The sequence below is a fragment of the Rhea pennata genome, chromosome 2, assembly GCF_028389875.1.
Source record: "Rhea pennata isolate bPtePen1 chromosome 2, bPtePen1.pri, whole genome shotgun sequence".
In the NCBI taxonomy this organism is placed as follows: domain Eukaryota; kingdom Metazoa; phylum Chordata; class Aves; order Rheiformes; family Rheidae; genus Rhea; species Rhea pennata.
In genome coordinates this window covers 137568154-137592018 of record NC_084664.1, presented here as the reverse complement: position 1 = coordinate 137592018, position 23865 = coordinate 137568154, and the positions used below count along the sequence as shown (strand labels likewise).

At 37.1% G+C, this 23865-nt stretch overlaps 1 protein-coding gene across 39 annotated transcripts in view; it reads left to right on the top strand.

Moving 5' to 3' along the window:
* Positions 1 to 23865, top strand: part of RIMS2 (regulating synaptic membrane exocytosis 2) — a 459058-nt gene that overhangs the window by 361537 nt on the left and 73656 nt on the right. For 16 of the 39 annotated variants that reach the window (XM_062568269.1, XM_062568268.1, XM_062568275.1 and 13 more), the window contains 2 exons: positions 6242 to 6342; positions 23573 to 23745. The exons of 21 other annotated variants lie outside the window; for them this stretch is intronic. In XM_062568269.1, coding sequence (XP_062424253.1) covers positions 6242 to 6342; positions 23573 to 23745 — 274 coding nt within the window. Of the gene's footprint in view, positions 1 to 1027; positions 1064 to 6241; positions 6343 to 23572; positions 23746 to 23865 lie in introns of all 39 variants that reach the window. 2 more of the 39 variants (XM_062568264.1, XM_062568265.1) reach the window with 1 other exon arrangement.

Below are 23865 nucleotides of genomic sequence, written 5' to 3'. Positions count from 1 at the left end.
TCTGTTTTCTTCTTCAGTGGTAATAGTCTGTGCACTATAAACTACATAGCAATTTTGTGGGCAACCCTCAGTAACCAATAATTTGGTAAAAGATATTTAATTGTAGTAGTATATGCAGTTTTGATTTGTGGTGGAGGGGTTGTTCCATATGCATGGGATTGTTTTAATTGAAATTAAGATTCTGGCTTATCGTAAGAGAAAGAAACAGAGAGACTACTTAAAAGTTCATGTATTTCTAGTTAAAGTAAATTTCATTTGACTTAAAATTCTTTTACATTAATTACCAACCTCGGATTTCAGAGTGCAGTGTGTACGTGCTGCCAAACAAGTTGATAGGAAACCAGTGTTTCTTTGTGACAGAAGAATGCCTTGAGCCATAGCTAACCTTTGATATGTATTCAGAATATTTGTTGGCATCAGTTAGATGAATTTATGTGTACAAACTGGGTTCTGTGTGTTGCTGTTAGTGTCTTTCATTCTTCATCATTTTATAGCTCTAAGAAAAGCTACAATAATAACATTATTAAACTTTTTAACCTGTAGAAGCTATTAGAATTAATTATCCCAAAGGAAGATTTAAAATATTACTGAAAACTATTCTGAGGAATTAAATTTTTATGCTTGAACCACTTGACTGCATATTGTATATATGCTGCAGAAAACACATAGCATAAGCTATATGTTTTATTTGTGTATCATTCTATTCAAAGGAACTGTAAACTAACTGTAACCTACCTTGCTGTCTTTTTTATGGAGTGTGTTAATGATACTGGAAGTGCACAAAGTACCCCTGAGTTCCTCCAAAAGTCATTAGAGTGCAAAAATGTATACAGTAGCATGCAAGGAATATGCCTCTGGAAGTAGAGCACCATACTTGGTTGTGTGACTGAGGACATGAGTTTAAATTAACTGGGTGGATTTTATTCATTTTTCCTTTTTGATGCATGTTTTTGTTACTTTTATTATTATTTCTGCATTTTCTCTCTTCCCCTTTTTTGTTTTACCTATTGCTTTCATTTATTTATAGAAGAAAAGAAAGCAGATCCAGAGAATGGGGATGCAGGTAGGGTGTCTTGTTCAAAATATCTTCATATTATTTCCCTTAAGTTTTTTGACATAGTATGTTTAAGCAGAATGTGTATCATAGAACTGGATTGCAATATTGATGTATTCTGATGATTTCTGTAGATAACAGAAGCTAAGAAACGTATTTTGAGCCTTCGCAAGTGTATTTCATTTGCTTATATAAGGAAGTCAAATTAGGGGGATAAATGGGAGGAAACAGATGAGAGACAGCTGAAGAAGGCTCTCCTGTGCCCTAGACTTCCATGCTGTCCTCCTGACCCCAGGCACAGAGTGTGCACACATGCACGCCTCATCTACCTATCGTCCTATCTGTTACAAGTTTCCAACCTCCAGAATCCCAGTGTTTCTGTAGTCTCCTCAACACAAGGTTTCCACACTATGCCTGAGCTGCTCTCCTCCGAAATCTTTTCTCTCTCTTGTCCATGTCTCTTCAAAAGTAACCATCCTAATATTAAGAGGAAGAACACTCTACTGCCATACCCTAGATTTTTGATTTCCCTTTTTACTCTCTGTACCTCAGAAGCCTCACTGTACCATACTTTACAAAACCCCAAATGACCCAGATCCCCTTCCTCAAACATATCAGCATGACCCAAATCCCCTTCCTCAAACATATCAGCATCCCCTGCATATATAGTGGCTATAACAGTTTAGTAATTCCCATTGCAGAAGACAATGAATGGAAGAATGGAAGAACATAGCTCTCAGCTAGTTGTCTTTATTATTATTATTATTATTATTATTAAGGAGGTTTTCCCGGGGCTAAACTGGTTGATAAGGCCATTTCATTGTCCCTTTTGCCTCGAGATGTGGATCATGCACCATCAACTGCAGCAGATCTTGCCCAAGAGAATAACCAATGTTTGACCATAACAGTCAGTAACAGGCTTTCACTCCAGGCCTAGCTGAATGACTGCTTATCTCCTTAAGAAAATGTGACTCTGTGAACAGCTGAGGTCAGGATAAATTAGATTTTAACTACATTGCTAGTTACAACTCCATAAAATTGTTAGCAGAAAACAAACATTTAGTTTTCAGTCATGATGAAAGCTTTAGTGCTAAAGCAACTGAATCTTATGTCAAGAAAAAATATGAAAATAATGGGTTACATTTGAGGCTGAGGCAGTGCTTGTAGTGCTAACTGTGAGCCCTTGCTGATCCTAGGGCAGAGGGCTGCACTGTGTGCCAGAGCCCTATTCCAGCATTTCTGCACTCTGCCTGCACTGTAGTCATGCTGCTTTCCCCCGGCATGATCTTTATTGAAAGTGCTGCGAATGGGTAGTATTCAGTCAGCAGCTGGCTCTTCATCAGCCAGGAATTTCCTTGTGCTGAAGAAAACCTCGTAGAGCTAACCTTCTGGTCATGTTTTGTTTTTACAGTAGAGAAGCATTCAAAATGAGCAAGACTTGAGATACAGCTTCAATGATCCCATCCTTTTCTGCAGTTATATTCAGTTAGCAACATCAGGCTTTGTTTTTCCATCAGTTTCTCTTGATTTTTTTCTATTCCTATGCTTGAAGTTTGAGTGACTCCTTTGCTTTTTCTGTTGGAGCCACTGCTGTTACCTACAAGTCAAATTCTGGAAAGAAATTCAAGACAGAAAAAATGTAGAAGTGAGCTCACTCACTCTTGCCTGGCCAAAATTCATTTGCATGCAGTTTGAAATATGATGGCAATACATGAAAGTATATTAGAACTATATTTATAGTTCAGGTCTCTTTAGCCCTCAAAATAGGTCATGTTGGGCTCCAGCTAACAACCTGAATAACGACCCAAGGGCTCAGTCAGCCTTGTACTACCAGTGTAAAAGCTTGTGCTAACTGCATTTTTACCACATTACCTAATAGATCAGAGTTCATTTTGCTGTATCTACACATACTCCATATATACCTCCTGACTGTAGTAGAGTCCTTAGTGTAGGACTGATGTCAAATCTTGACTTGATTGCTGAAATCATGTTAGGAGATGAAGCTTTCTGATGCACCCAACAGTTACTGAAACCTCTGAAAGTACTTTCTGCTCCTGCTTAAATCCACACATGTAGGTCTCAGCTAAGTGTAGATTTGCCCGTGCAACAGGAGGTGGTTATAGCCCTGTGTTCACACCACTTGGTGCAGTAGTACATGGCTCCGTATCACATGAGAGGGAAGCGGCTGTGACACTCTCTCAACCTGTCCTACTCCCATCCAGAGTCTGGCTGCGTCTGGCTTTGGTTGCAGCTGAGATGAGCCTGCGGCAGTCAGTAACCCTGCGCAGTCTTTCTGCACGTCAGCCCCATGCACAGCAGAACCGAAGCTGATTTTCTGCATTACGAACTTTCCACTGCCCCTAGGATTCCTGCTTTTTGCATATAATTGAATTAATTTGTTTGTTAATGGCAGTTTCACAAGAACATAGCAAGTTAGATTTTCTTTTAATAAGCTTTTATGGGAATTGAGTAAATTCATTTTAGATTTTGCTGTCTACATTGTTTTTCTCCTGAGATGAAAATGAGACACTAGTTTTGCCTTTTTATTTTGGCTTTTCAGAGACTTAGCCATGTTACGTTTCCTTCCTGTTCTAATCAGAAAATATAGCAAAATGGGCATGAGCCCTTTTGCATTTCCAGCTGCTGTTAGAAATTTTTCACCACCATAATTAGAAATTACAGAATTTTCACCAATTTTACTGATGAGGGCTTTAAGATTGGAGAAGAGAATTGGAAAACTGAGATTAAGAGCTGTCACAGAATCCATAAGTGGGTAGACTTTTCTGCAGTAAGCATAAAGTATTCCAGAATACAGAGTATTTGTATTCCAGAGTATACAAATCACAAATCTATAAACTGAAATAAGCCTGAATAATTAATTGAAACAAAAGTCTTTAATGTGGAGTTAGACTGATATTCCTGTCTATTCAGGTGTAATTCAGACTGGTCACAGAGTCAGGACTAGGCCTGTTTTACTGTGGAGGACTCACTATAGGGGCTTATGTGTTATACTCCCTTTTCAGCTGCATATTTAGGAGTGCTTGGTTTTGCAGAACACATGGAACTGGGTAGGTGGAAAAGCGCTAACTTCCACTTTGCCAAATGATCATAAATAGGAATGATTATTTTCACAAGTAATTGTGAAATTTCTCGTGCATGATCAGGAGATGTTATTTCAACACTTCTTGTCGTTTATTTGAGTTCTCATGGCAGAATGGCTGTGGACAGAGAGCATGTATGATGATTTCATAAGAGAAACTTCATAAGAAAAATTTTCAGAATTTCTAAAATGATACCTACCATCTCTTCCCTTTTGGTGAAAACAACCCATTTCAAAAGATAATAAAGAGCATCAAGGGGATTTGTAGAATGCTCTGATTTCTTCAAAAGGTGATTTCTTTCTTTAAGCGGAAGTTATGTTACCTCATCAGTAACACAGATGCATTATTTCTGTCAATGAAAAGTGGAAATATCACTTTCCCATTTAAAGTTTCTGTGTTGAACAGAGAAAATAAAATTTATAAATTTTATTATAAATTTTTGAAACTAGATCATTGAAAAGTCTCTTAGGCTTAGTGACAATTGGCAAAGACTACTTTTAAGGCGAAATTTTGATAGGAAACACTAGATACATTGTATTTTGGGAGCTTTCCTCTGCTGTTGTCTTCTTCATTGTGTCTCTCCCTATAAAAACATATTTTATTGTTTTCGTTTATTACTAATTTACATCTCTATGAAAGGTTTCCATGAACTTTTCATTCCTGTTGCTTGTATGGAGCAAAGATGGAGAGTTTGAATAGGAAGATCAGAAGGCAGGCGGGGTGATAGAGAGCATTACAGCTTGGCCTCACCCCATTCCCTCTTCTCCTCACCCCCTCCTTTCCGGGTGTTGCATGGTTTGGCTGGCAGGCCTTCCTTGCACAGTGTGGTGCTATCACTACAGTTGCCAAGAAGGAAAATACAAAGCTCAGAGGCTCTACAGAGGCCCTGTACAAAGCCCCATTTTACTGTTGTGTTCCCAGTTAGATTTGGAGTAAAATCAGATTTACTGGAGACTAATATTCCCATCCCCATTCCATACATAAAAGTCCAGATTGTCCAGTATGAATATACAGAAGCTTGCATTTATGACTGCTCTTACTCTGAAAATTTAATTCTGGACAACCTTGTTAAAAATGTGGAGTATGTAAGATAAATGTCAGTCAAAAATAATGCTTTTTAGCATTCAGTGAATCCTGATTTTTATCACATTAAGTGGAAGAGAATCATGCCTCTTGTGCTTAGATAACTATATTTTGTTTGCAAGACTTTTTAATTCTGTGCTCTTATCTTCCTCTCATTTTGTTATCTTTCTCTCATTTTTCTATTTCTGTTTCTCACACTTTCATCTTGGCTTTGGCACTTTCTTCCTCATTATTTTAGGAAGTAAATAATGGTGTTACAGTACCAGTTGGCTGAAAACAACTGATGCCTGAGTAGCATTGTAAGCACCCACCTCTAACTGAGACTAACCCATGTATTTAGTCCAAGGATTGAATCCTGAAATTGTTCTTGAAGCTGTGTGTCTCTGGAATGTAATACAGTGATGCCACTGGGTGGCTCTTTAACATTCCTTTACACATTTTAAAAATTATTTTATGCATGTTAAGTAGTGGTAACTGGAAGTTATACCAGCCTGTGGCCCTTACCTGATTAGTAATTTGATACAAAATGCTAGTAGTCTACTATAAAAAAAACTGAACGAGGATTTCCATCCAAAATAAACAGGTTGCCTTTGCATTCTTTGTTAAAGAAAGGAATGTAAATGGATAGAACAGAACATTTTCATGAAATAGGATTTTACTATTACAAAGATATTCAACAATTGAGTCATTTATTTAAAAAAATAAAGAATGCAAAGGTTCCTGCAAAGTCAGGTTCATTTGAACTTTGTAGATAATGTAACTTTTATTCAGATGCTGTTGAAATACTAACTCATCTACTATTCTCTTTTTGTGACTTTTAAATTTATTTTTCAAAAAAACTTGTAATTCAGAAATTACATAATTAAAATTAAATGCACAGTAATTTAAGCAAATGAGATTTCAACTTTTTCTGTTACAAATTCCATGAGCATAACTTTAAACTTGGAATTTAAGACTGCTTGTGCATTTATTTTCTTTCTTTCTTTTTCTTTTTATTTAACAGGTGCTATGGATGTAGAAGAGAGGAATCGCCAAATGAAAATGAGCAAGTACAAACAGGTAGCAGGATCAGATTCCAGACTGGAGCAAGATTATCATTCTAAGGCAAGGGAGTTTTGTTTTGAAAAGCAGCAAAATATGCTAAATGAAAATATCAATATCCATTTAGAAAGCAATAGATGAGTGAAAAGTTCTTTTTTTCCAGTGGGATCTTCCTATGTATCTATAATTAAATAATTGGAAAAGTACAACAAAACCCATAATAAAGAGTGTTCTTGATTATTATCATTTAGGAAATACAAATTAAAGCATCAAACAGAAGTGGTGATTGGAATGAATAATAAGGCCAAGATTAAAAGACCAAAGAGAAGGAAAAAATTATTAAATGATAAATGCAGTGAGAGCCACTGAAACCTCCTGGGTTTTGTATAATGAAACACAGAGCTATCTCGATCTATTGAAAATTGGAAAACATGATGTTACTTAGTTTAACAGTGGCAGTTTAGCTCTTGGAAAGATTTTTTCTGCATCAACACAAACTTCCACCCCAGCTGTGGCAATCTGCCAAAAATCGGAATGGTTTTGCGGTAGTACAGCCCCAAATACATTATCCAACATTTCCTGCTATCTGGAATGGGGTCATGTCATATACAGTGTGTTAATTAAAACAGTCCAGATATTCTCAATTTAAACTCCTATTATACAAAAATAATTTAGTGTCCTCTAAAAGACTTCATTAATTGAGGTCAGGTTGTAAGTGGAAAACGAAGACTTCTGACCTATAAAAGCTGTCTGAGGAAGAAAAGTTTCCAGGATGTAGTTCCTTTGCTCTAAGAACTGGCAAAGTTATTGTCAACTGAGCTATTTAATATTTGAAGGCAAAGAAATCCTCACATTTATTAAGTATTATTAGTTTTTTAGAGAATGTAGATTGATTTAATACACTGAATTCTAGTGATGCAATTTCTTCTGAAAGATATATATATCAGTGTTAGAAAATAGAGATCTTCTGAGAAGCCTGCATGACAAAGTGGAAAGGGCTATTAATCAAATAACTGGGGGGAAAAAAAACACTGTGAAAATAGTTTTAAATGTTTTAACTCTCTAGGTGTGCTGCGTGATTTTCAGGGCATTTTCTCTGCATAATTTTTACTATAGAAGACATAGGAATTTTTATTAAGGTGTAGAAGGGTCTTGGGATACTGACATACATACGTATTTGTTTTATGTTGATGTATATGACAAAATTATTTTCACATGTATCTATGCTTAGTGCATCAGTTCACTTTGAAAGGTGTTTTTTTTTTAATACAGAGCTGGGCTTAATACTGTGAGCAAACCTTCTTATAAGTGTTATGATTGTATATATCATACAAATACAAACTTTATGTACTGTATGTATAAGCAGAATTATTCAGCTAATTTTCCTGTGCCCTCAATTTTTGACTCTGAGATTAGGACTGCTTTTGAAGTAACGAGAATAACTGGTCCCTTATTCCCTCATGTAAGGGAACTGAGTAGAATAGAATTATCCAAGGAAATATTTCCTACACTTATTTTTCCCAGTTCACCTACACTGTATTGTTGGGCCTCACTATACATTTTTTATCCTTTTTATTTTAAATTTTACCTTCCATATTTTTGGAATGTATTAAAGAGGAAATTTATAAATCAAATCATTTAATTAAAATGATGATTTAGTTACTGCATGCTAAAACAAACCATCTCCAGAAATTAACAGTTAATTTACTCTTCTGTGAAGGTGTAGTTTCTGTATTTGAAAAGGAATTACTGTTCTTTCACTGAACTCTTGGAACCAGGCACTGAATATTCAGTAGCAGGTGCATGTAATAATTTGAATAAGCGTTCTTTAAATTCTGTAGTTTTCAAGCATATGAGAACCATAGCTCTGAGAAGCCATGTAAGAGCTCTGTCTTCACTTTTTTACTACCACTGCTTCACTTCCCCTTAATTAAGTGCTAATAGTATCTAGAGAAAGAAAATGAGTAATTGGTCTACCTGGTTTCTGTGTAATTTCTTCTGGAGTCATGAACTGGAATACATATGTCAAATGCTGACTGAAATCTGATGTTCTGTGTACATAACAGTGATCTTGGTTTTCTAACTCTGTCAGCTGGCACAAACAGGCAGTCAGCTGTATGATGCCTGAGAACAATGTCGTTAAGCGCTAAATGATGTTCAAGGAAAGTTAGTGCCTGGAATTGTCTCTTACATTTCCAGTCTATTTTTTTATTTAAACGGAAAGCAACAACAAATGCATTTCACTGATAATTGCTTTGAATTGGAAAAAAAAAATCCTTCCTTCTGAGAAAGCAAAAGCTGTAACAGCAGAAGTAGGAAAATACTAAAATAACCATCCAGAATTACATCTGTCTTCTTTTATTCTGCCTCTGGAAGTCAGTATTAGTGACTTCAGAGGAAGATATACACTTCTCTGGTACATAGTTATGCATTAAGAAACTTGTGGGGAAAATTTTCTTCCTAACATCTGTACTCTCAGAAGCTACTGAAATACAAAATTGCATTTTCTTTATAATTTTTTCTCATGGCTGACATAATTACAGATTGTATTGTTATCATTCATATATTTGCCTCCTCATTTTTGGGAACTAAATGTTTTATTCTGTAGTATTCTATATATATGAGTTTGGCAGATCATATATTGTAAAAGAGTTTTTCCGTAAATACAGTTTTTTAGTATGCTTTCAGAACAGACATAAGGATAGCAAGTAATATATTTAGATTCAATATAAGCATATTTAGACCAAGGAGACATGAGAGAAAAAATAGCGTAGGCATAAAGATTAGTTAGAAATATTTCTGATATTGCAACAACTATTTATTTCTGAATATCGAGTGCTAGTAGAATTATACTGGAACAGATACTAAAGTCTGTAAAAGTAAAGTCAGTGCTAGTAGAAGCTAACATGCAGGATAACGTGAGTTCCCAGTGGCATCAATGTTAAGTACTTGAGCAAGATGAGAAGAGAAGAGCCACCATCAGAGCCCAGAGAAACGGAGAGCAGTGTGCTGGGTGCAGCTCAGTCTCATTTGGTTCCCAGACTATTTCTTAAAACCTCTCTGCCTCTCTCCTCACTCAGTGCTGCTGCCGTTAGCTCTCTTGGTGACCAGATCAATAGTGTTATGTTTGATGGGTTACTCCTTCCCTTAGCCGTTCCTCCTGAGCACTCCCGCAGCTTCAGGAATCCTTGCCCTCGAGTGAAGGCAGAAGAGCCGGAGGAATCCTGCTGTTCCTCTGTTCTTGCCCTCGTGGCTAGAACATGCTCTGTGGCTTGACTGGGAAGGCTGGGAAGGCCTTGTTGCTCACAAGAAGCAAGAGTTTAGAAAACAGAATGATGAGAAAATACTGTATGTATATGATGAAGATGAACCCAGGAAGTGTTTGCAATCAGTGTAACATCAATGTAGGATCAAAAGAGATAATTCCGTTAACATTAGCCATTGCAAAACGGTCCTACAACATGGTGCAGAGAAATCCGGTTACGTACTCATAATACAGTATATTATAATATAGTGTGTATTTTACAATATATAAGAATATTATATAATGGTAATTGCAATGCAGTATATTATAGCAACAAGCAACAAAATTGGGGTACAAGTGGTAAAAGATGGGATAAAAGCTGAGAATATAGTCAATAAATAGTTTGGTACTTTTCTTCTGGAAATCCAGAGAATTGAATGAACACCTATGCAAATAAGATACTGAGCTGCGTTGATAGTATTACTGTCTAAAAGTAATTTATGTGTTGTTTATTTACATTATTCTTGAATTGGCAATATTCTGTGCAAATGCAGGCTTAGACCTTGGGAGTCTGAGGAAAGATCATGATCTGCCCAGTAATACTTCAACAATTCATAACAGCTATGAATATGCCTCTTTGATCCCAAAATTGTTTCTAACAACTTCTCTTGTTAAGGATGCAATTAGAGATACTCAAAATTGAATTAAAAAGAGGAAGCTAGGTTACATACCCAAATTCCATCAAAATATTGCAGAAGCCTGCAATATTTTGCAATTTTAGAAGCCCGTTTAACATCATTCAATCTTAACAGACTGGTTTAAATGTTTAAAGTGTTATATATAAAGTTAAGACTTAGAAGGACTAAATTAGAGTGTAGCTATGCTGAAGAATAATTGAGAGCAATAATTAACATGCAGTCATTCTATGCAATTAATTTCTGCAAGAAAGCAGTAAAATTAAGGGCCTAGCAAATGCGATTTGATAGGTTAATAAATGTAAATAGGTACGCATAGTTTTATTGAGTTCCTTCTCCTTCCCCTCCCTTTCCCTATTACAGTAAGTCCTTTGCCCCAGGATGTAAACCAAACAGCAAAATTAGGCAAGCAAAGATCTTTTCCTCGTGAGGAACCTGTTTAGTAGCTGCCTGTTACATGGCTCTTGTGCCTTCGTATGGACAGGTCAGTAATTGCGTTGTTGGACTGAAGGCTAGATCAGCTAAACCAGCCCTCTGCTTTGGAAGGACACTTCCTGTCACCCTCAGAAGTCCGTGAGCACTCAGGTCACTTAAACAATCATTCTGATTTGCATTACATAGGGAATTTTACTGCTAAATGACAGAGAGAATCTTTCTGGTCCATAGTGCTGATAGCATTTTTACTTTTAATCAAGTTTTTTAGTATATTTTTATTACGAAAAGTTTGTAGAGTAAAACACTGATATTCCAGTTTTACTTCCTATAAATTTAAGTTTACATTTTGAAATATAAGAATCAAAAAGACATCCAGAAGAAGTAAAATATTTTCAGAATTCTAGATTTGGACTCTAAATGCCTGACAATGTGGAAGACATCTCTTCATCGCTCCTGTGTTTTGCTCATGGGTGGAATGAAATTTAGTGACCTTGAATACAGATGTGGACTGATATGATTTCTATTATTTTCCTCAGTGATTTTAATTTTCTTCTTTAGTTAATGATATCCAAACTCAGAGAAGATTTCTTTTGCATAGTGATGTTAAGCTTTCCTTTTTATTCCTCAGTTAATTCAAGCTCTCTTTTAATTTATTTCAGTTTTGATGCACTTCTGATACATTTTTGAGTCTTGAGTAGGCATGTCCCTGATACAGAATTAGAGTATGCTTGAATGTTATAGTCTGGTTGACACAGATATTTCACTAAGATGTCATGATAATGGCTGAAATAGAAACATGTAAAAGTAGACTGATACTGGATATCTTGATGTGTCTGCACGTGCTTTGTGTATGTCAGCCATTTGCTTAGTTTGTGTGTAAGTCTGTGTTGTTAATCATATATCTAGAAAGCTGAGCTTAAAAATGTTATTAAATATTATTGAAGTACCTGATTTGATGAATCTCAAAGAGAAAAAATGAGTCCTGAATGCAAAAAATACAGTCATCAGCCTAATTTGGCTCTGAATATCCATTAGTTACTGATTGGAAAAATAAGGATTTCATTAACAGAAAATCACAGAAAAGGAGTTACAGAATGAAAAATCTAAGGAATGCAAGAAGCCAATTTAACTGGGAAAGACGTGCTTAATATCTAGATGCCAAAGTGTGACATTCAGAAATAGAGAACGTAGGAATTTAACTGAATTCCCGCAGTAGTGGGGGAACCCCCAGGAATGACAAGAGTAATGCATGATTATGTGTTGTGCCCCAGCCTGCAGTTTGTAGCACCTAATTCTGTGCCACGCTGAACAGGTGCAAAAGGGGCACCTTTACGTTTGAAAGCTGGCAAGGGTAGAGCAGTGGTTCTAGCTAAGCCAGAGTGCGTTTGCCAGAGCAGTTTCCTAGGCTCTCAAGTTTGGCACATCAAGGAGAGCGCGTTGCACGCAGGTGGGAATGGTGGGTGCGTAGCCCCAGGAGACACGGCATGCTCGCTCAGTAGCGGGTGGTTCAGCCACGACCCTCAGACACGCGTCTCTCTGTGTACGCAGAGGCTGGATGGCAGGAGAGCTGGCAGGCCACTCTCTGCATGGCCCTCTGGGCTTGCCCCAATTTTGTGTAGTGCAGCAGGTTGCAGAGTTGCTCCTGTAGCTGTCTCCAGCGAGCCGACCTGGCAGTGCAGCTGGAGCCCACCGCAGATTTAGGATTCGCTCAGAGTTTAGTTTCATCATTTGTAACTCTTCACTAAAGACATTTTGACTATAATAATGAGTTGTATGTAGTGGTTTTTTCACTGTGGATTTTTGAAGTATCTTAAATACATCATCTTGTAAAGTTAATTTCAGTGACTATAAATGTGACTTCGAGCTTCCAATTTGCATCTAGCATGTGTGAAGATTTAGGTTGTGTAATACACACTGTCGTTATTCTGCAAGAGCTGATTCTGCACAAAGAAAGAAATAGAAGTCAGATCAGGACCTTGGAGTCTCAGTGTAGGGAAATCTTTCTTTCGATAAAGTGTTCATACCTTTAGGAAGAGTTTTGGTGAGAATGTTATTAAAACATGAAATTATCTATGTGCCCCTTGTAACCTATATTGTCTCTGACTGTCACTTAGAAGCAGTCTTTGCTTATGAGAGTTAATATTGATTTAGTGTTAGGCAACACAATACTTTCTTTAATAATACATCAGAAAGTATTATCCTGGTACAGATGGAAATCATCATTTTATCACTGATTTCACTGAGAGCAGGCTGGAATTGGTGAATAATAACAAGAAATAGGATGAAAGAAAGAAAGATTTTCTAAAGATTGAAGTCCTGCATCTAAACAAAATCAGCAATGTACCCAGATAATCTTTGATTTTTTAAGACAAATAATAAAATGATTTAATTATTGTAGCAAACTTTTCTAATAGTAAGGCTCCAAGGTGCAGTAAAAAATGAATTTAAGATAAAATTATCAAATGAAGTTAAATTACAGTCTGCATAAGAAGAAACTCTTTTTTTCTTTCAAAAGAACTTCTTGTCCTATATCTATCTCCTGGAGAATATATGCTTTTTCATCCAATATCCTCTGTATTACAGCTGAAAAGAAGTTTGGAAATTGTTTTTTATAGAGTCAGTTCACCATGAGAAAAATAATATACAACCAAATGTACATGATTTTGTCATATAGTTCAGCTTTTATTGTTATAGAAAAATCTGTATCATGTATCTTTTACCTTAAGACTGGGCCAAGTCTGTGGTTAATGTCGTTGTGGTTAATTACATACTGCATATTTATTGTAGAAGTGAATTCAAATTGTACTTGAGAGCAAGTAAAGCAAGTAAATATTTATAATATTTACAAAGTGATATGAAAGGCATAAACAATACATATTCTCTAATTTCTCCCTCTTTAAGAACTGAAGTGCAATGGACAAAGAGAAAAAGAGTTCCATGCTTTCATTCCTGAGGCACAGGCTGCATTTTATGATCTCCCTGCAGCCTTTTTTCCCCTCATTACCAGTGTAACAGAGGTAAAGGTGATGAGAAAATCCAGTTTGGGGAAAAAATAAGGTTTTCTAAACAGCTTAACTTGCCTGTAGAGGAATCTTGCAGATTTGTTTCCCCTTTAGTTAGGCATGAATCAGCAGAAAATATGTAGGCCATCAGCTGAGCTCATACTTTTATTTTTGTACAGGATTTTTTCAGGATGTATCCAGAGAATCTGTGAAAGCAAAAAATTAAGAAAAAAAGATTATGGGACCTTCCCTCAATCATACTTGTTTTTGGAGGCTATTCTCTTTGAAATATATGCATTTTACGACTTTATAAGTGGAGTCATGAAAAGATATATTTATAGCCCGTTCTTGAGCAATTGTGTTACTCATGGTCCTTAGGCACTTCTGCTTGCAGGAGCAGGCACTCACCAGATGGCCCGTGTGGCAATCCAGCTGTTCTCTTCGGCATGAATTCCTTTGAAGGTGCCATGTCCCAGGACAAATTCGGTGAAAATCATATTTAAATGTTACATAAAGAGAGTAGGACTAAGGGGAAGGAGTTTTATGCTTCTGTTCTCAAACTAGTAGATTTGTTAAAATGCTTAGGAGTCTTTTGGGGTGAAATAAAATGTGGTGAGACAGAAATTCTGTAATAAGAAAATTATGGTGGTTGCCTTTCCATCTTTTTTGTTTGATCTTTTTTTTTTTTTTTTTTTTTTTTTTTAATGAAAGACACAAAGGCTAACATAAAATTACAGAAATCCAGAAAAAAATCTGGCTCTTCAAAATGCATAGTGTTGACTTGAGCAACTGAGTCTGTACAGTAAGATTTGGAAGAAGCCTAGAAAAATCATGCCTAAAAGAGGGTTTCTTAAACAAACCAAAAGTCCTACCTTCTTTAAAACAATAAAATAAACTGCTTTGAGGGTAGCAGGACCTTATAAAGTGCAAGAGTGCTTGAGTGCAATGGTGACAGAAGTGGCTTGTGAAGCACTTGAGGAACAGAAACAAATAGTACAGAAAGCGCACTTTGATTCTGTGAGTCCTAGCAGATGCGCCGGAGTTCACCAGGAGATAAAGCACTGGAGAGACTATTAAATGGAATTGCACTGTGAAGTCCTGGACTCCTGCTTTTTTGCAGTCACGCTGGCTTGAACAGCTCAGGTTTTTGACAGTGAACACTGTGTCCATGATGATACATCTTCTTTAGACTTGGACACTGCTCTGGAATACAAAATGACTGCTGATCTCTGTTTTAAATAGATTTTATTCCTTCTGTATAAGGAACAGTCAGCAAGCTAATGTGTAGCAGTTAACAAAAGGCTGCGAAATTTGAAAAGATGTTTTGTATCAAGAATCCATTCTGCACTGTCACAAAGTAGTCTGTGGACCTGTTTCCCTAAAGTGAAATCTGGTGACTGACTCTCTGCCCTTTTTATAATAGCAGTTAACAGACCAGGAGATGGTCAGCAATATGAACGGGATTTCAGATAGCAGTTGTTTCAAATGTATCATAGAAAGAGTTTTGTTTTGTTTTCTATTTGCCTGCTTTCCTTTTGTCTTTCCTTTCGTCTCACAACAAAAAGAAGACTAATTGTAGGACTTACTTCCATCTGCCTTTTAATTATCATTAAAGGGCTTTTTTTTCCTGAAGCTCATATTTATTTACCTTCATATTATATAGTCTTATGTTTCTTTAAAATCTTTGCTTTTGGTCAAAAATACTTGGGGATATTCTAGCTGTATGAGAGCAATCTGTGATTTGTCTGATGCTTACTAAGGCATACTGGAATCATCAGATCTTGTATAAAGGTAAAGTTCAATTACTGTTGTATCCTGTGGACACAATGGACACAATGTCCATCCACAAAGCACATATGGGATTTTCTATTTATTCCAATTTATATGGTCAATTATAGCTATGTCATCCTAGCTATATGCTATATTTGGATCTATTTTTTTGCCTCCTTTCATCTATCAGAATCACCTAGAATCGTATACAAGATCATCTTACTTTAATATTCAGACTATGAAAATTCTTAAAAATCTCAGTTACGTTCCTTGGTTGATAATACAAATTAGGTGTTATTTTTTAAAGTAGATATCTAGTTATATATCTGTAGTATACATCAGACATAGTACCAAAGAATGCAGGCTAGTAGTGCCATAGCTAGTTTAAACCTCTTGTTACTATGAATAGTCTTATCCTGGAGTCCAGTGTCAATAACTTAACACTTTGGCCTAGAAGCTCTCTCTACGAGCTATGATTGTAAGGCAGCTTTTGTTGAGATATTATGAAGTATCCTGCTTGTCCTTTATAAACTTCAGATTTCACTCCAGTGCATAACACATCTTGGATTACTTTTGAGTATTTTTTTCAAGTGATGTTTATAAATTGCTTTATTTATCTTTTCAAATTGCTTTTCAATTGCATTAATCAACTGTCTTTTACACATTGCACTTTTTGTATGAGTGATGAGAATTTGAGTAATGCCCATTTCAGTCTTTGAAATAGTGTAGTAGCTTGATGATACACCCATGAGAAAATTTGCAGTGTCCTCTCCTTTCAGAATTCACAAAATGTGGTCCTGACCTAAGTTTAAATGAGAACACTTAGTTCACTAGACTGGATGAAGCTATCTTTGTGAATGAACATCAATAACATCTTGATTTCTTTTCTAGATAAGAACAGATATCAGTGCAGCTGAAATTAGAGGTTATCTTACTCTTCCAAAAGTCGTACTCCATAAAAAAAGAACATCAGAACAAGAGACTGCTCGGTGTTTTGAAACTAATTACAGGAACAGATTTTTTTGTAAGCAGACGTCTATTGGCAAGTTAATTCTCAAGCTCACTAAAGGGCCCAGATACTTTGGAGCTGCTTTAGTGCTTTCTACTCTACCAAATATTTGCAGGCCTTATAACTTCTCCTTGAGGTAATCTCAGAATCTTTTCTAACATTCTGCTATATTTATTTCATAGTTTGCACTCAGAGAGTTCTTAAAAGAATGCCAGCATATGGAAGCAGATGATTTTTTGCCTGACTTGCCTCCAGACTACCTCCTTCTAGATTTTCAGTTCTCTTCAGACAATGATCTAGTGGCAGCTTCTGTATTACTGCTGCCCTTGAAGTTTTTTCTTTAGCTCCTGAAGCATCTTGACCATAGGATCCCAGAGTAATTCAGGTTGTAGGGGACCTCAAGAGGCCTCTAATCCAACCTCTAACCTAGAGTGACAGAGTACTGGGACAGGTTTCCCAGAGAGGTTGTGGAGTCTCCTCTGGAGATTTTCAAAACCTGCCTGGATGTAGCCCTGTCTAACATGCTCTGGATGGCCCTGCTTGAGCAGGGGGAATGGACTAGATGATCTCCAACCTCAGCCATTCTGTGATTCTGTAAAGCTCTTGCTCAAGACAGAGTCAGCCATGAGATCAGAGCAGGCTGCTCATGGCTTTATTCAGTTGAGCTTGAAAACCTTCATGGCTGGAGACTGCAAAATCTGTTTGGGCAAGCTGATTGACTGCTTCACTGTCCCCAGGGTAAAGAAACATCTGACTTCCTGGATGTTTTTTCGGTGCTGACTTTCGTTATCTTTTTCAAGTGGGCAATAGGATGCTGTTTGCAGGTTGGCTTAGCCCTAGCAGTAGAATAGAGGTTCTCTAGATTTCTACCTTGTTTTAGGCTTGCCTTGGAAGACAGTATGCATGAGCATTGGTCTATGAAATCAGTAAGTAGAGGGAGCACTAAATGTCTAAGGGAAAGACATGAAGACTTGAAGTACAGCTTTTTTTTCCACATGTCCAGTTGAAATATAGACATTCTATTTTAGCAACAAGTGGCCTAACTTCACTGGTGATTAGGATGGTTTAGAAGGTGAGATTTGCATATCAGTTACAGTCAGTTCATTTCATTCAAGGTAAAAGTAGGGTGGAATGTTCTGAAAAATGGGGAAAAATGATGTTGGATAAGGAATGGAGCACAGGTGATGATAGCCTGGTGCCTCCCTAGGCACTAATTTACATCCAGCTGGACTTACTGACTCAGCACTATGGTGCTCAGAAGTAGCTATACTAGTTGTAGTGCTTTTTTTTTTTTTTTTTGCTGCTGCAAGACAAGAATATTCGAGAGGCATGACTGAGCCAGTGGTCAGGAAAACAACAGGTGATTAATGCAAAGTAGCAGCTGTCTGAAGGGAAGACAGGATTGGAGGAGGAACTGATCAGAAGCATAATCCAGGGCTGGGAAAGAAGGATCCAAGAATTCTGAAAAGAAGTAAAGTATAACACCCAGGACTACAAAGCAAAAGTCAGAGTAAGCAATTAAGGAGTGAGTTTGAGCTAGAGCTGGTTCCAGCTGCATGCTGAGAAGCCCAAGGCAACTGTTGAGCTTATTGTATCCCTTATACCAAAGCAGTGGGGGAATGAAACTCCCTGATCAGACCTTAAATCTCCCAAGGGACTGATGGGTGCCATGTGATTGCAGCTGATTGCCAAAACAGGGCTGGCAAAGGCTGACCAGGCTAGCAGAACTTCGGTTGCCTTGAGGTAGCCTGACAGGAGAGGCAGACATAACCACTGATAATTGAAGTGGCTACCTATGAATTACATGCAGGGCAGCTTCATCATCTGGTTTATCATCTTGGGTTTTTATGCAGTATAAAGCCAAACAAATGTTCTCTCTACATATTTGTGTATGGTATTCGTAAAATTACTTAAAATCTTTTGCTTATATAATGTAATGCTATTATTGTGAGTATTAGTAATATTCAGTTACTTTTAATGGCATACTTCACTGGGCACCTTTAGGAAAAGATTCAAAAACAATATAAGAACATTCATTCAAATGTTATATGATAACTAACGTTCACAGTGCCTTTTCAGGCTGCAAACTTGAACCAGAAGCTGCAGTTGAAATTACAGAAGATTTCATACAATTGCTGTGCTCTGGTTTCTCAAAAGCTTTTGTCAGCTTGGCAAAGAACTATTGAAAAAGTCCAGAATAGTTCATAAATCTTGTTGGGGGAGGACAATGGACAATAGTCTGAAACTATCTTCCCAACATTTTGATTAGCAGAAACATTTACTAGATTTAATTGGTCCTATGTAAATGCTAGCAAATAAAATCTGATGAGTACACCATAAAAAAAGAAAAAAAAAATAGAAAGGCAGTGGGAAATCCCTGACAATTTCAATTGCCTGGACAACAGCATGACTGTGTAATCCAAGATGGAAGACTAAAAACAATAGATTGAAGTAATAAAAAACACTTAAAAAACTTCCTTTGAATTAGAGATTGCAGTACAATTTCTTTTGAGAAATAAGTATCAGAGCAGTTATAATTCCCTATAGCCTGTCAGTCATATATTGGCAGTTCACAAGTGGGTCAGAAAATGTTTGCAGAGAGAAGTTAGAACAGGTCAAAGTTTTTCAGCTTTGATAATCTTGAATTTACCACTATAGTAAAATATTCTATTACAGTTGTAAAGTATTGGCACAAACACCTACCTGTCACTTTGTTAGAGACCAACTAATGCTTTTATTACTGAGGGAAGAGTTTTAAGAAGCTTCAGAACTTGTTTGATAGGATCAGTAACAGTGACATTTATCCTGTTCTTTAACACAGCAAAATAGGACAAAATCATCTTACTATTAAAAATACTAAGAATGACTTTTCCTGAACTCCTCTGCTTGCAACACACTTCCTCTTGTTGAAACTTCTGGAAGAGGTGGGATACTTCTGCTTACAGGTTGTAAGGTGCAGAATCCTGACTGCATTATAAGAATCTTGATTGAGTTGAAAATGAAACTGTTTCCTCGTTCAAATAAGAGAGACGTATGTCTCCAACATGTGAAAAGTCAAGAGTTTATTTTTATACTTCAGTGGCAGTTAACAAATAAATAAATAAATAAATAAATAAAGAGATAGTATTTAATTAACTTGTATTGTAGGTGGGTACCCTTCACCACAGTCCTGACCTCCTAATTGTCCAAACCAGGAAAGCTGTGAGTGCATATGAGGCTCCCTTGCTGCCCATGTGCCTATGTTTTCTTCTGAAGGAAATCAGAGTATACAGAGGTTTTTCAGCAAGATGGGATCCACACATCAGCTAGGATCCACCCTGGAGGATCACAGGTACCCTGCAGTAAATGTAACACAGCCAATGTTAGGTGTGACAGAAGAAGTTGTGAAGGACAGCTGTGGACAGGGAGAGGAAATGGCAGCAGTCTTTCCGAGATGGTGGGAGGATGGCACTTGGTAAATAGGGACCTTTGCAGTGTAATTATTGATCTTGTTAGGCAGTTGGAGACATTTTTTTTTTTTTTTAAAGAAGTCAGTGAAATTTGTGGACGAAGAACAAGGAACGTAATGCATGATATAATGCCTTTGAACAACTTTAGCCTCACAGAAACTGAAAAAAAAAAAGATTTGCACAAAGAATGTTCAAAATGTTTTGCAGTCAGGCGATATATACAATATGGTACTGGAAATGGGATACTTTTTAAAAACCAGTACTCACACAAGTGAGTGGAAGTGTTGTTTTACTTTATGGCAGAGGGCAAAGGAGTAGTTTGGAAACTGCTTTATACTGGGCTGCAGGTTCAGAAACAACTGTGAAATAAAACTGCCAGCATGGCTTCCGTCAGACAAACAGTACATTTCATCTTCTGTATTGTAGTCACTGAAACAGTAACACACAGTAGACTTACAGATAAAATGTATATCTTAGAATCAAGTCAGATATGGTCAGAAATGTAGTGAATGGAAATCATTGGAGTAAGAACAGAACAGCAACTGAGATCAGACTTAATGGATGAGTTTGAAGTATTTGAGCTTTGTCCAAAGAAGATAGACAGTTTAGTTTCATGTTACAGATTTTATTTTGACAGGCAGTTAAGAGATGCTTGGACTGCAATTAAGAGAATAGGTAAATATTTAGTGAGGCTTTTAAAAATAAGTATTTTATATTAAGACATTTGTATTTAATGAAAAATTCTTCTGAAACAGTCTTTATTCCAAATCTAAAATACTCTGAAATAGTAAGGATCAAATAATATTTATTTATCATCTGGCCTAATCTGAAATACTTGATGGGAAATACTCTTACCCGTGAAAGCAAAGATACTAGGTAATGGCCCTTTCCCCTCTGATAGTTCAGGAATGACTTACTTTTAAGTTGCTGTTGTTGGTTTTACAGTTCTGCATTCTCACTGTACAGCGGTAGATTATTACTACTGTACTAGGTTATTTTAAAATGAAAGTAAAATAGGTTTGTTTTATTTAGCAAAATGTCTTATTTGATGTATGAAATTTGTTTCTAAAAAAATGTGTTTTTAAGAAATGGAGTTAGCTTACCATTGTAGAAATGCAACTGATGGAAGCGTAGGGTTTAGAGACTTTCCCTGGGCTCTAGGAATGACCAGGAGTTCCTAGACGTTCGCTCCCAGTCTAGGAGTGAGGTGCTGTTTGCGGCTTCCTGTCCCTCGATGTATTTCGTTCAGAAGCTTCGTTTTCCCTGCCTGCGTGGCAAGCTCGCTGTGGCAGCTGCAGGTCGAGATCTGTTACTCTGTGAATCACCACAAGTAATTATCTGTCCTCTAATTGGAATTTAATTAACAATTCCATCAATGATTTACATCTGAAACTACAGTCTATCTTATTTCCCTCTAGTAGAGCCACATTAGGTCTGCAATGTTAACTGTGTGTCTGCACTGAGGTCGCTCACCACTGTAAATATGACAACTGCTCATATAAACACATGTGATCTAACTATACATTAGCTCTGCTGGGGACCAGTGCTAGTGCAGCCATGGCAGCATGAGGTTCAGCGTGACAGGCAAAACCGACCTGGGAGCCTAAGCAAACAGTGAGGCGTTGGCCTGAAGGGAGCTCTGTGCTGCCTTTGCTATACGGCCTGCTAGTAGCCCAGGCTGTACTTAGTAGACTGGTACTGTAAGGCTGAACTTAAGGCCGAACCAAGTTTTTCAACACAAACTTCACTCATACTTTAGTGTAGGACTTTAGTGTAGGAGAATCCTAGGGAAAGTTAGCTGGATGAAACTGAAGAGATACAACTAGATGCACCCACATTTTGCTCAGCTTTACCATTATTATATAGTTATTTTTTTTCTTCTCCGATGTGTTGAGCAGTTCCTCTTTTAGCACGAACCTCTGCAAAAGAAGAATCTTCTAGTATAGTATTCCAGTGTGTCTGATGATCGGGACAGTTGTTCAACCATTGTTTTTTATGCTTCCAAGAGATTTTGCTAATAAATCTTTCATACTTTCTTTTCTATTGACAAAAACATTACTGGCATTAGTAAAGCAGTCATTAAATATTACAACATTTAAACATTAGAAGTACTCCATAGGTTTTTGGCACACACTCATACTTTAAGACCAAGGAGGGGAGGTTGAATGCTCTGTGAATAAATTTGAGTACTGTAAATTATCCCTAGTATAAATCAGGAACCTGACTGCAGCATTTGCAGACCTTTTGCACAGATGTGCAGTGCAGATTGCACATGGACACTTGCTGATTCTGCAACAGGTGTATAGAGTAACCTGCATGAACACTTTTTCTGCTCTTTATTTAATTTCCCTATCTTAGAACAGGCAAAATAACTTATTATTTGTAAGTGTAACACTTATTTATGGTAAATAGGCATGCAAATGCTATTCTTCAGGGAGGCAGATACTCTGCAGTCTTTTAGGTTATTTCCTAGTATAACTTCTTCCATGCAAGAAAGCAAAAACAAGTGGTCAGTGTACTTCATGGAAGACAGTTATGGTAAAACTATAAAAAAGGGAAGAAATTCCATATCCAGACCTCAAGAGTTTTCCCTTGTGCAGAACTACCAAAGGCCAGCACTTTACATTGTGAATTATTTTCTGCAGGAGTCCAATTTCTATCCCTAGCATTCCCTATCCCTAGATGCCCACCATCTTAGAGTGGCATTTTTCTAAGATTATTGATTGTAAGCAGATTTCTATATCCACAGAAATGTCTATACATAGAGAGGGAAAATCTCTCTCTGTGATTTAGTATATGATCATAGAGCACAAAGCAGCGTGTCACAGACTTAGCACTTATTTAGAGCTAAGTTGCGTAACAAGAATAGTATAGCTATAATGTGTTGTTCAGCTCTAACTTGAATACCCTTGTATAACACTGCTTTACGTCATGTAGGCTTACCTCTGATCGCTGGTCGTGTGGCAGCTCAGTGTCTGGAGTATGCTGGCAACAAGGCACTACAGTACTGTTGGCATCTTTGAGTGCCTGAGGCATTTCTATATTTTCGGTACAAATTATCTCTAAATCCTGTCGCTTCGTAGTTGTGTCCTTTTGGACTTCCCAGCCCAACAGTTCAGCAAGATGTGGCTTTGTTTGCACAGCTACAACATCACTTCTGCTTTTGATTTGATAGTCACATCTATCTGTTTACCTTTTTTAATACATTTGTCAAACAGAAGTTCTTGTAAATGGGATAGGGATAGGCCCCAAGAGGGACACTTATTTTGTAGTTTGCTTGAAACAAGTTCTGTCTCCTGTTCTATTTTTCACTAACTGAGCAAACTTGGGCAAGTCACTAAGTCTCTCTTCTTTGCTTATGTACATTGTTGAAATACTTGTAAGAAATACTCCACAGTGGTTTATGTAGCTTTGATGAGATTTGTGAAACCTTTAGAAAAGCTGGAAGTTTTGTACAAGTTACTCTGTGGATCAAAGTGAGGAGCTAATAATGTCAACTGGATAGCACAGCAGGATAAAACTAATATGAACCAAGAAATAATTTGTATTCCTTGCCAGTGAAAAACTTCATTATAAGAATGCCAGGCAGTCTGGTGATGCAGGCAGTTGATATACCATCAGGGACCAAATCCAAAGCTGATTTGTGGTGGTGTCACTGACAACATCCCTATCTTTCTTTGCTCTTACAGTATCGGTCAGGACGGGATCCTCAGCGAGGCTCAGACAATGTTTCCAATAAGTCTTCAGACAGCGATGTCAGTGATGTCTCAGCTGTGTCAAGGACAAGCAGTGCTTCGCGTTTCAGTAGCACTAGCTACATGTCTGTCCAATCAGAGCGACCAAGAGGAAACAAGAAAATAAGGTGAGCTTTACAGCAGCTGTGGCCACTTAATTTAAGTAACTATACACTTTCCAATAGCTGTATTTAGAATTAATATTTTGCCTAAATTGAAATATACGGGAAATTTGCAAAATACTGTTT